Below are 14,048 nucleotides of genomic sequence, written 5' to 3' on the forward strand. Positions count from 1 at the left end.
ACCCCAATTTTGACCCTAAGATCCCTCATGCAATTCCATCATAATCATAAGCATTGGGATCATACCTTGGCATCCTCCTTACCCCTCTTTCATTGGTTTTGTTTTGGGAGAGATCACCAAGCATTTTTTCTGATTATATCATACTTGTATATTATCATTTTACTAACTAAAATACCAAAATATGTCTTTTGCATCTATCTAACTCTTTTTTGTAGGTAGGGCATGATCTCATTTATTCATTGATCACATCTAGGGTTTGAGACCTTCATGAACAAAGAGAACAACCAAGAATTGATTTAAGAATGGTTATGAACATCATATATGAGTCCCAATGATCTCTACATGTTATATTGATCAAGTTTTTTTCAAGAGTTTGAGGGTGATTTGCCTTGGAGTCCCAATGATCTCTACATGTTATATCTCACCAATTGATAAAATTTATCAAGGGAAACTTCAAATTTCATCATCCTATGAATATATGATCTACCATGAGCCAAGAAAGTCAATAGAATTGGAAATTAGCAAGTTGGTTGATGGTGGTTGGCCAGATGAATTCATCTGATCAAAACTAGGTCTCCCTAGATCCTATCTCCTACAATTTTCACCATATGAAAATTATTCCAAGAGAAACTTTACTCTAAATGACATTATAAACAACTTTCATGTTGATACCTAGAGCTATTTTTCCATGGAAAATCATTTTCTATGTTGAAACATTATAGGTCATTTTGTCTAAACCCTAATTTGAAAGTCAACTTCCCAAGGCCATAACTTTCTCAATTTTTATGAGATGAAATATTTCCAAGTTGCACAATAAAATTCAATGTGTCTACTTCAACTTTGATGGTTGGAGTAGGATCTAACTCAACTTCTTTGAACATGTGATATGAGGCTACATTATAGGTCACTTTTGACCAATACCATTGATCAAGTGATTTTTCCAAACTTCAAAAATGCATAAATCTATCATTTCAAATCCAAATGACATGAAATTGGTGACCATTTTGAAGGTCTTTGAGATAGATACAACTTTGATAAAGACACATTTGTCATTTGAGGCTCCTATAAAAAGTTAAGCAAGATGGAATATTGAGACATATGGCTTGACACTTAGAAAATTTTTAATATGTCAAATTTTTCCAAACTTCCACCTCAAAATTCTTCAAGTTACAAGTTCCAAATGGAAAAGTGTTCAACATCAAAATTGTTCCTCTTTAACACATCTGACATGGATCCAACTTCAAACAACAATATTCAATTGCCTTGCATTCCAAGCTTGCTTCAACACATCTGATCATTCATTTTGGACTTCAAACTATCATTTCATGGGCCTATGCGCGCCCATGCACCATGCTATCATCATTTGCCAATTTTGGAAGGTTGAAAAGAGTGTGCAAATATCACATGGATTTGGCTATATATACAGCTGCATTTGCTCAAAAATCACACAGACATTGCGCCAGCTTGAATCTCTATTGAAAACCCTTCACGCTAAGAGGATAACCCTGATAAATTCATTTGAATTTAAGCTTGAATCTCCACTGTTTTGGAATTCAATTCTCCAAGAGTCCATTGCTTCTAAACCTTTCCATTCCTCTCCTGCAAGCAAGTGAAGTGAAGCCAAGCACAATTCAGATCAAGATCTAGCAAGCTCAGACCTCCATTAAAGGTAATTTGTAGAAATTTTAAACTCTTCGATTCTCTTAAATTATTGCTCAATTCCATTGATTCTTGAGTTGTCTGAAGTCCTACCAATGTAGGCAAGAAGATTGAGTTGCTTTGAGGCCAAATCGAAGCAACTCAGATCATAAACCTCATTTTTCAATTCCACATATCTCTTAATATATTTGGAATTGGAGGTATTGGAGGTCATATTCGTGCTCAGTGATGTTTTTTCTTTAAGATCATGTCCTTGTTTTGAATTTTGGTGATGGTTCATGTTGACCAGTCCGGTGCAGCTCACCAGAGAAGACAACCGGAGCTCTGGCTCCGATGATGATGTGTCTTGAGTCTGAGCCATGGGATCCATCTTCCATGTTTTAATCTTAACTGTCCCTTGTGAATACCATGTGTACAACGCGTTTGACTAAGGAACACATGGAGCGCGTGTTTTGGATCATCAGATCTGCCACCTCAATTAATGAGGGAGATCTGATGGTCCACGTATTTTTGAATTTTCTGAATTTCATTTTAATTCCATTTTCTTCAATAATTCATATTAAATTCAATATTGATCAAAAAAATATGGGACTTTCACCAAAAATTTCCAAATATTTTTCTCTTCCATATTCTAAATTAAAATTATTTTTTGGATCATTATTAATATTTTTCAAGAATTCATTGATTTTGCATTTGTTTTTAATTGTTTAAAAATATTTTTAAGTGTTCAAAAATTATGAAATTTTTTATCCAAGGTCCTTTGACCTTGTTTGACCTATGATAAATCTCATGGCCATTTATTTGGTGTTTTGATGAGATTTTAGGATTTGGACAAAACATATTTAAATTTAATGTATTATTTTACTATTTTTAATTGAATAAATGTCATTTTAAATGTGTTGGCCATTTGTATTGACTTAATTGAGTTTCTTATTTGTTGTTGGACCTTGATCAAAGTTGATTTGACTTTGTCAAGTTAATTATATTGGATTTAGGGGATTGATGGAATGTACATTCCATCTCCCAAAATGAATGAATAATATTAATTTGGTAAAAGTCCTCCTTTGACCAATTTGTGATCTCATTCATCCCCTTCCCCTTCATCTAATTCCCCTTCTTCATTCATTCATTTCCATTTGGCCAATGACATCTCAAAGTCCTAATGCTAGTTGATTGAAAGATTAACATGAGTATGGATGAGATTAGGCCACACCTTTTGGATATTTTTTGTGTGTGGTATGTTTAATGAGCATAGCTCTCAATACTATGTCTCCAACATGCATTAACACCAAAAGTTTATTGCTCGGCCTCAAATAGTTGTGACTTCTACATAAGTCTAATTACGATTGCTTAACATAGCGCTAAATTTGTGACACAAAAGGCATAAGCATTCTAGTTAGTAAGATTGTAAGTCTCCCCTCTTCCATGGTATTATGTGGAAACTTGGCCTTCTTTCCTTCCTTTGGAAGATGTTTTGGTTCAAGGATCCATTCTTGTGGCAAGTGGGTTGAGTGTTCTCCAAATAATGTCTTAAAAGCAAAAGCAAAAGCAAAACAAAATTAACTACTAACTTACTAACTATTAATTTTTAACTTCAAGTCTTTACTTTAATGCAATTTACTTTCAGCACCTTATTTCATTTGCCATTATATATATCATTCTAATTGTTAATGTTAATGTAATTTTCACTTTGTCCATTTGGACCATATTGTGTGATATTATTTTGTTTGTGTATACTTTGCTTGTTTGTGTGGTCTATGACCATTAATGCACATAATAATAACAAAAACCCTAAAAGACTTTTGAGTGGACTGTTGGTTTGATCTTGCCCAAATGGACTTAGAACTTAGGCAACATTCCTTTGATAATGGACTTGGCCAATGCCAATTTGTTGAAGAACCAAGAGCTTGCAATTTGAATTCATCTGATACATCTTTGAAGATCTCTCTAAGGTTCATCTACAACATGATCATTGTGAAGCTGTTATTTTGAACCTGTGACTTGTGGAATTCATCTTTTGCATGGGCTATTTTGAAGAAGATCATTAAAATGGACAACCTTGGATGAGGCCATCTTTATTTGATGCCTTTGCTCTTCAAGATTGATATAATTATGCATTTGTGTGTTTCTTGATTCTAAAAAGTCCAAGGGAATTCTAGGTTTCTATTGACATACTTGTCTATTGGATTGCTACCCATTTGGTAAGATCTTTTCAATTTTAAACTTTTAAATTTTGTACATAGGGTAGTCTCTTCATCTTCTCCCCATTTCTTTAATTTCAAAATCTCTCCCTCCATTTTTAAAACCTTCTCTGTGTAAACTCCTTTTGTCCTAAACTTTGACCACTTTTAAAAGAGATAGTAACTTTGGCCTCATGCCATTGCATTTTCAAACTTATTTTCATAAATCAAACTTGTAAATAAACTTAATCATACTTGACTTAAACTTTCAAAAATCCAAAAATAACTAACCCATTCAAACCATTTTAGGTCTTTGTGCCTTTCAAACTTAATTTTTGTTAAAACTAACATACTCACTTTGAAATTTATAGCACGAACTACGAGGTTTTGATCCCTCATTTTTATGTTGGTACGTAGGCACAAGTCCGAAGGTCTTGTCAAACACAAAAATATAATTAATGAATTCTTTTCTCATCCCCCCATTCTATTTGTTTGTAAACATCACTTTGTACAAAATACATATGCACACAAAAAGGGCTCCCTAGGAGTACCTATGACACTTTGGATGCTAACACCTTCCCTCTGTGTAACCAACCCCCTTACCTGTGAATCTCTGACTTTTATTAGTTTTTATATAAAAACTTCTTACTATTTAGGTTTTGTTCGTACTTTTTCCCTTTTCCCCTTGGAAACAATAAAAGCACGGTGACAACTCTTGTTAATTGATCTCTAGCTTATCAATAGCTTAATGATCATGAATTTCCCGCTACATACCTTTTAATTATTTTTCTTTATTTTTTGATGAATTTACACACTTTGGCGCTTATTGTCCACTTTGAGATGACATTTGAGGCTCAACCGTCGTTAGACTAAATAACCAGGTGAGGGTTACCCAACTTAGAAAGACTAGTTGGCTTTATTGCCTTTTCATAATTTTTGTGTCCAAAATTATTTATTTCTCAACTAATCATACATACATGCAAGTCTAAATTATGTCAGACCGTCAATATAAACTAATTCGAAAATACTTCTTAGAGTCGAGTACTATAGCACAAATATACACATTGGACTCACATCCTTACTGTGAGGGACCGAAGATATTTAGGGCATACCTAAATTTTCAAACTTTCCCAATGCCCCTAGTCCTGGTCTTTCTTCCCTCAAACTCTATATACTTTCTCATCTTCCCCATAACCAAAGCTTGTCATAAAAAATTCATTGTCTTATTTTTGGGAAAAGCTAAGAAAAGGTAGTCTTAATGCATCAATCAAACTAGAAAATAACAAAAAACAAGGAAGAAACAAAAACATAAAATTGCAAGAATATAAAATGAGATAAAAATAAATAAAATGCAAGAAAATAAATAGACACCCCCAAACTTGAACCAAACATTGTTCACAACGTGTTAGCGCAAGAAAGAGGGAGTAGAACTCACAAGCATCTGATTTCGGAGGTGGGAACCGCAACATAAGTTGTTGCATTATAACTTGGACATCATCCTAGACCACTCCTTGCCTACTTTGGTTCGTCCTCATCCCTTGGATCTCTGATTAGACCCACTCCCACCTATTGTGATATGCACTCGAAGCGCCCGCTTCGTGTTTGGTGGGACATGCGGGTGGAGTAATAACATCCTCCTCCTTAGAGGTACATTGAAATAATTATGCACTTATCTGACTTCGTTCTTATGAGTCTTTTATTAACTGAAAAAGAAACAAACAAAAAATAAACAAATTAGTGCGAAAAAGCGTGGGTCACCTCCCAATAAGCGCTTTGTTTAAGGTCGTTTAGCTCAACCATTTACACCCTCAACTCAAGAGGGTGCCTCCTTCAAATTGTAATCCTTAACATGTCCCTTAGGCATTAAAGGGGTCCAATCCACTCTTGACATCCAAGCCATACATCCTTCTTCTTTTCTCTTCTTTAATTGAGGAGGTACATACTTTTGGTTCGGTTTTTCATGGACTTTCTCTTTCATTTTCTTCTTCTCTTTAGACACTTTCTTATCTGGCCCTAGATGGGCCTTGTGGTTCTTGGACTTACCACCTTTCATAAAAGACACATCATGGTCTTCGTTAGTGGGGATATAATTTCCCCCCAAGTCTTATTCAAAACTCTTAGCTAGGGTATCAACTTCGTCAACCTTAGTACCATCAAGTAAACTCTCCTCCAACTTGGTGGTAGGAGGAGATTCTGGTGCATTCTCTTGAACATATTCACTTAACAAATCAACCAAACAACAAGAGTCCCTTAAAGAAGGGTTCTTAAATAATTTTTCTAAAATAAACTTGATCTTCTCACCTCCCACCTTAAAGGTCAACTTCCCTCTCTTGACCTCTATGATGGCCCCCACCATAGCTAAGAAATACCTTACTAAAATTATAGGAATTTGACAATCTTTATCGATGTCCATCATCACAAAGTCCACTGTAACATAATACTCTCCTAATCTCACTGGGACGTACTCTAACATACCTATGGGATACTTAACTGATCTATCGACAAGGTGTAAACACACATTGGTAGATTTCATGTCCCCCATATCTAACTTCTTACAGACGGGAAAAGGAATTAGGCTAACACTAGCCTCTAAATCACATAGAGCTCTCTCAAAGTTCATGGTACATATATGACAAGGGATAAAGAAACTTCCTTGGTCTTTGAGCTTAGGGGTATCCATGTTTTGTATCACGGAACTAATATCAAGGGTAATGACCATTATTTCATAGTCCTCTAGCTTTCTTTTGTTGGAAAGGATCTCTTTTAGAAACTTGGCATAAGATGGCATTTGGGTTAGCACCTCGGTAAAAGGGATATTGAGGTGGATCTTCTTAAGAAGTTCCATAAATTATTGGAATTGGGCCTCTACCTGGGATTTCATAAGCCTTTGTAGGAAAGGAACAATAGGTTTGTAGGGAGGAGGAGCAACATAGGGTGCTTACTTCTTGACCTCTTCAATAACCTCATTTTTAAGTGGCATTGACACACTAACTTCAACCTCTCTCTCTCTCTCTCACTCACTAGAACTATCTACTTTCTTACCACTACGGGTTTTTAGGATATTCAAACATCCATTAGGATTTTGTTTGGGCTGCCCCGAAAATGATCTGGAAGGGACGAAAGAAACAACTTATTGTTGTGCCACTTGAGAGATATGAGTCTCCAACATTTTGGTGTGGGTGATAACATTATCAACCTTGGTGTTCAATTTCTCAAGAACCCCATTGGTGAGGAGGTTTTGGTTTTTAAACTCTTCGTTCAGGAGAGTTTGTGTTGCCATAAAACTCTCCGTCAAAGATTCCATATTATAGTGAGTTTGTGTTTCAATAAAACTCTTCATTAACATTTCAAGGTTGGATTGTTGGGGATTTGGTGGTTCCTCAAAATACTGGGAGTGGTTAGTATGGAAATATTTTGGGTGATCTAACCACCTTGGGTCATAGGTACCAAGATAAGGGTATTCATGGTTATTGTTCATATAACTGACCATATTTTGGATAGACCCCATGCATGCCACAAAAGAAACAACACATGTAAGTTGTTACTCAAATTTTTATGACAACAAAATAGAATAATCAAAATGAGTTACTCACATACAACGGGAGCGAGAATTCACAACAAACAAACACAATAAGATAAAGAGAAAAGTAGGCTCTAGTCTATACGATGATAAAAAAGAAATTCAATATTAAACGCAATTGGTCCCCAACAATGATGCCAAAAACTTGATGTAGCCGCAAGTGCACGCATGTCGAGACCAATGGTTTAAGTATCAAATTCTTATCCAATCAGTGTATATCTAGATAATTCAAGAAGACGGAATTTGGTAAACAACTTGAAAGAAAAAATAACTAAAGTAAAGTAGCTTAGTGGAGAAATCACTTAAGTATCAAATTGGGGCAAATGGGACCCGAGGTTACAGTTCACGTTTCTAAAACTATCATATGATCCTTGTCATATCCATTATGAGTCTTTTGCATAAATTATAGAGAATAGAAAAAGTTGGGCACGACTTGCTTTCCCCAGTGCATTGCCCCTATCATCGATGAATAATCCATCAGCTTTCGCATTGTCTGGATTATTATTCGACGAGTCAATACTTTATCCTAGCTATATGTTTTCTCAAATTTGTTTGTCAGCTATCAGATCATTTGTATTAGGTTGTTTAAAAATTTGCGCTATGGTATCGACACATATACTTTCAGACTATGGTCGACACCTGAGAACCACTTACTTTCATAAAAAAGTTGGAATGCATGCACTCTAATTATAAAATATGTTTAATTAAAATTATCACAATCGATAGTAACAGATCATACAATAGGTCATCAAACAATCCTCATAACCCCTAGTCCCTAGGAAAATACTGACTCATGGTGAGGACAAACACAATCACAAAGTATTAATCATCAAACTGATATCACTAAAACAAAACAGATGAACAATATAAAGAAAATGAATAGAAAACCTGAATTATGAAATGACCTTGTTCCACAAATTGCTCCCTTGGAGACTTGAGTTATAAAGAAAAATAGAAACTTGGAAACAAAGAAGAAGATACAAAAGTTGGGAATCCTAAATTCATAACAGACTATCATCTTTATAGGGAAATAATAAAAGTGAAATATATCATTGGTTCAATACAAAATATTTAGATTTGATTCATATCCAATCATTCCTAAGAGCCACAATTAAGAGGAGATATTTCTATTTATGGAAGAAAAACAAAAATTGGAAGTTTCTCTCGCTTCCATGCTATGGCCTGTAGCAACTACTATGGGTGGCTGTCGTAGACACTACCTCTAGTAAAAAAAGCTTCAGAAGGGGGCCTTGGGAAATCATGTTTCTATGGCATGTACCATTTGCTACGGGTGGTCGTAGCAGCCCCCTAACTTTTGCATTGTAGAAATTGCCAAAATGCCGTTTTCGTTCCGTTTCACTTGCCTTTGTTCCCGTTTTGCTTCGATTATCATTAGACCCTAAAATTCAAAATAAAACAAAAAACCAAAGCATAAAATATGACAAATGAAAGGAAGTCGAATTAAATGCGGCAAAATACTATAGGAAACTACTAGAAAGAACTATGCAAAGATTGTTTATCAAACTCCCCCAAATTTAGACTGTTGTTTGTCCTTAAGCAACAAAGTTAGCATTCATGAGTTTTCTGATCAAGAGGTCACGTCATGATAAAGCATACGGAAATGGGGTAAATAGTACTTATACACGAGTCTCTGTTCCGATCGACAATGCCTAGTTCTCTTGGTAATCATCTATAAACAAAGGTATGGCAAGAACACTAATCGCGCTAAAACCACATAGTTAAGTCTCCCTTTCGGATACCTCTCCAACTATGCTTTGGACTTAAATCTCTTCTTTTTTTTCCCCTTCATTCAGACAATCGTATTAAGGAATTTGGAATTATTGATGTCATCACATGCACAAGATCGATCAAGATTTTTTGTCTAGGCACCTTTTTATATTTGTTCTATTTCGATGACTTTATGCACTTTGGCGCTTATTAGTCCACTTTGGAATGACATTTGAGGTTCAACTGTCGTTAGGATGAATAATTGGGTGAGGGTTACCCAACTTAGAAGGTCTAGTTGGCTTTATTGTTTTTTCATCATTTTGGTGCCCAAAATTATTTATTTATCAACTAATCATGCATACATGCAAATCTAAATTATACCAGACCATCAATATAAACTAATCAGGAAATAATTCCCAGAGCCGAGTATTATGGCACAAATCTACACTTTGGACTCACGTTCTTACTCCGGGAGACCTAACGTGTTCGGGTCACACCTAAGTTTTCAAATTTTCCTAATGCCACTAGTCCTAGCCTTTCTTCCCTCAAACTCTATATACTTTCTCATCTTCCCCACAACCAAAGTTTGTCATAAAAAATTCACGATCTTAGTTTTGGAAAAAGCTACAAAAAAGTGGTTTTAATGGATTAATCAAACTAGAAAATAACTAAAAACAAGGAAGAAACAAAAACATAAAATTGCAAGAACAAAAAATGCGATAAAAATAAATAGATACCTCCCCCCAACTTGAACCAAACATTGATCTTAATGTTTTAGCGCAAGAAATAAGGGGTAGAACTCACAAGAACCTCATTCTAGAGGTGGGAACCACAACATAAATTGTTGCATCATATCTTAGACGTCATCCTAGTCCACTCTGATTAGACCCACTCCCACCTATTGTGATATGCACTCAAAACGCTCGCTTCATGTTTGGTGGGACGTGTGGGTGGAGGAATAACATCCGCCTCCTTGGCGGTACATTGAAATAATTTAGCATTTATTCGAACTCGTTCTTGTGAGCTTTTTATTAACTGAAAAAGAAACAAATTAGTGCAAAAAAGTATGGGTTACCTCCCACGAAGCGTTTTGTTTAAGTTAGTTTAGCCTGACCATCTACATCATCAACACAAGAGGGTGCCTCCTTAAAATTAGAGTGCTTAAGATGTCCCTTAGGCATTAAAGGGATATAATTCACTCTAGACATCCAATCCATATATCCTTATTCTTTTCTCTACCTCCGATGAGGAGGTACATACTTCTGGTCCATTTTTTCACAAACTTTCTCTTTAATTGTATTCTTCTCTTTTGACCCTTTCTTATTTGGCCATAGACGGGCCTTGTGGTTCTTGGACTTACCACCTTTCTTAGAAGACACATCATGACCTTGGTTAGTAGGGATATAATTTTCCCCCAAGGCTTTTTCAAAACCCTTAGCTAGAGTATCAACTTTCTCAACCTTCATACCATTAATTAAACTCTCATCCAACTTGGTGGCTGGAAGAGATTCTGGTGCATTCTCATGAACACAATCGCTTAACAAATCAACCAAACAATAAGTTCCCCTTAAATAATGGTTCTTAAATAGTTTTTCTAAAATGAACTTGACCTTCTCATCTCCCACCTTAAAGTTCAACTTCTCTCTCTTGACATCTATGACGGCCTCCGTCGTAGCTAAGAAAGGCCTTCCTAAAATTATTGCGATTTGGCAATATTCATCGATGCCCATCATCACAAAGTCCATCGGTACATAATGCTCTCCTAATGTCACCGGGACATACTCTAACACACCTATGGGACAAAGGAATTAGGCTAACACTAGCCCCTAAATCACCTAGAGCTCTCTCAAAGTCCAGGGTGCCTATAAGACAAAGGATAGAGAAACTTCCTGGAGCTTTGAGCTTAGGGATAACCATGTTTTATATCACGACACTACTATCAATGGTCATGGTCATGATTTCATGGTCCTCTAGTTTTTTTTTTTGTTGAAAGGATCTCTTTTAAAAACTTGACATAAGAGGGTATTTGGGTTAGTGTCTCGATAAAAGGCACATTGAGATGGATCTTCTTGAGAAGTTCCACCAACTTTTTGAATTAGGCCTCCACCTTGGCTCTCATAAACCTTTGTTGAAAAGGAACAATATGTTTATAGGGAGGAGGATCAACATAGGATGCTTCCTTTTCGACCTCTTTAACAACCTCATTTTAAGGTGGCGTTGACACAATAACTTTAACCATGTTCTCTCTCTCTCTCTCTCTCTCTCTCTCTCTCCCTCCCTCTCTCTCTCTCTCTAACACACACACATACACTAGAACTACCCACTTCCTTAACACTACGGGTTGTCAAGACATTTAAATGTCCCTTAGGGTTTTGTTTGGTCTGCCCTAGAAATGATCCGAGAGGGATGGAAGAAGTGGCTTGTTGTTGAGCCACTTGGGAGATTTGGGTCACCAACATTTTAGTGTGAGTGACATATTATCAACCTTGGTGTTCAATTGCCTAAGAACCTCATTAGTGAGGAGGTTTCGATTTCTAAACTCTTCATTCATAGAGTTGGTGTTTCCAAAAAACTCTCCATCATAGATTCCGGGTTAGAGTAAGTCTGTGTCTCAATAAAACTCTCTATTAACATTTCAAAGTTGGATTATTAGGGATTTGGTGGTTCCTCATAATACTGGGAATGGTTATTATGGAAAAAAATTGGGTGATCTAACCACCATGGGCCATAGGTACCAACATAAGGGTCTTCATGGTTATTGTTCATATAATTGGCCATATTTTGGATACACCTCATGCATGCCACACAAGAAACAACACAAGGAATTTATTGCTCAAATTACTTTGATAACAAAATAGAATAATCGAAACGAGTTATTTGCATACAAGGGCAACGATAATCCACAAAAAACAAACACAATAAAATAAACATAAAAGTAAGCTCTAGTATATATAATGATCAAACAAAAATTCAATATTAAATGCAATTGGTCCTTGGCAACGGCGGAAAAAACTTGATGCAACCACAAGTGCATGTCTATCCTGAAGTGATAAAATAGATATTGAACCACATAGACTAATGGTTTAAGTATCGAATTCTTATCCAATCGGTGTATAACTAGAGAAATCAAAAAGAGAAATTTTGGTAAACAACTTGAAAGAAAAAACAACTAAATTAAGTAGCGTAGCAAAGAAATCACTTAATATTAAAATTGGGGGCAAACAGGACCCAAGGTTACAGTTCATGTTTCTAACACTATCATACGATCCTTGTCACATCGACTACGAGTCTTTTGCATAAATTATAGAAAATAGATAAAATTATGCACTACTTATTTTCGCCAGCGCATTCCCCTTATCATCGACGAATAATTCACCAGCTTTCACATCATCCAGATTATTATTCGATGAGTCATTACTTTTTCCTAGATATATGTTTTCTCAAATTCGTCAGTCGGCTTTCACATCATCCATATTAGGTTGTTTAAAAATTTACATATCTGTAGCGGTAAATTCATGATCATCAAGCTATGGATAAGCTAGACATCAAATAACAAGAGTCACCACCGCGCTTTTACTGTTTCCAAGGGAAAAGGGAAAAAGTACGAACAAAACCCAAAAGTAAGAAGTTTTCAAATCAAAACTAATAAAATGTCAGAGATTACAGGTAAGGGGGTTGAAGGATTTTTGAGTGTATTGGTGCAGTTCTATGATCCTCTCTACCATTGTTTCACTTTCCCAGATTTTCAGCTTGTGCCTACGTTGGAGGGAGATTCTCACCTTTTGGGGATACCTGTTTCTAGTAGAGTACCTTTTAGTGTATTGGAGGAGATTCCCCGGTCTAGTATTATTGTTGAAGCTCTTCACTTGAAGAAGTCTGAGATAGAGGGTCATTGGGTGAAGAAAGGAGGTTTATTTGGGTTGTCGTCTGTTTTCCTCATCCAGGAAGCTACCACTTTTGCTCAAGCTAGTAGTGTGGACGCTTTTGAAGCTATCTTTGTGTTGCTCATCTATGGATTAGCTTTGTTCCCTAACATTGATGATTTTGTTGATGTTAACGCCATTAGACTTTTCTTGATTGGGAATCCTGTGCCTACTTTGTTGGGTGATATGTATTTTATTTTGCATCTAAGGAACTCTAAAGGTGGTGGAACTAGTGTCTGTTGCATTCCTCTTCTATACAAGTGGTTTATTTCGCACTTGCCTCAGACACCTGCTTTTGTGGAGAACAAACAATGTCTAAGATGGTCTCAGAGACTTATGTCTCTCACTAATGATGATATAGTTTGGTATGATCTGTCCTTAAGAAGTTTGGAGATTATTGATAGTTGTGGTGAATTCTCTAATGTGCCCCTCATTGGTACACAAGGAGGAATTAACTACAACCCTGCTTTGGCTCGTCGTCAACTTGGGTTCCCCTTGAGAGACAAACCTAATAACATGTTATTAGAAGGTCTTTTCTATCAAGAGGGTAAAGATTCCCAACATTTGAAGCAGGAGATTGTGCATGCTTGGCACAATGTGCATAGGAAAGGAAGATCCGAGCTTGGTCCGAGCAATTGTGTAGCTTTGGAAGCTTACACTCTTTGGGTGAAGAAGAGAGCTATGGAGTCGAAGATGCCTTATCCTTGTGAAAGACCTATGTGTATGGTTGTGGTTGAGCCATTAACTCTCCCTAACCAAGATGTAGAGGAGTTGGAAGACGCGCTCATCAAGATGAAGCAAGAGAAGGATATGTGAGAAGAGAGTTTCCACGCTTTGAGCAAGAAGCATGAAGAGTTGCTATTGGAGTCTAAGGACAAAGTTGCAATGATTGAGCTACTTGAAGACCGAGTAACGAAGAGACAAAGAGAGTCAGAGGTTTCATCTTCTAGCATGCCTCAGCCTTCTTGAAATTCTGGT

At 36.2% G+C, this 14,048-nt stretch overlaps 1 protein-coding gene across 1 annotated transcript; it reads right to left on the minus strand.

Moving 5' to 3' along the window:
• Positions 1-5,943: 5,943 nt before the first annotated feature.
• LOC127078631 (uncharacterized) lies at positions 5,944-6,558 on the minus strand. Its single transcript, XM_051019072.1, has one exon. The coding sequence runs from the start codon at positions 6,556-6,558 to the stop codon at positions 5,944-5,946; it is 615 nt and encodes a 204-aa protein (XP_050875029.1).
• Between the last annotated feature and the right edge of the window lie 7,490 nt (positions 6,559-14,048).

Source organism: Lathyrus oleraceus, chromosome 5, assembly GCF_024323335.1.
Source record: "Lathyrus oleraceus cultivar Zhongwan6 chromosome 5, CAAS_Psat_ZW6_1.0, whole genome shotgun sequence".
Classification (NCBI taxonomy): Eukaryota; Viridiplantae; Streptophyta; class Magnoliopsida; order Fabales; family Fabaceae; genus Lathyrus; species Lathyrus oleraceus.

What these genes read in the sequence shown, in the direction of transcription:
- LOC127078631 (XM_051019072.1), bottom strand. Translation starts at nt 6,558, where the DNA reads ATGGTCATTACCCTTGATATTAGTTCCGTGATACAAAACATGGATACC.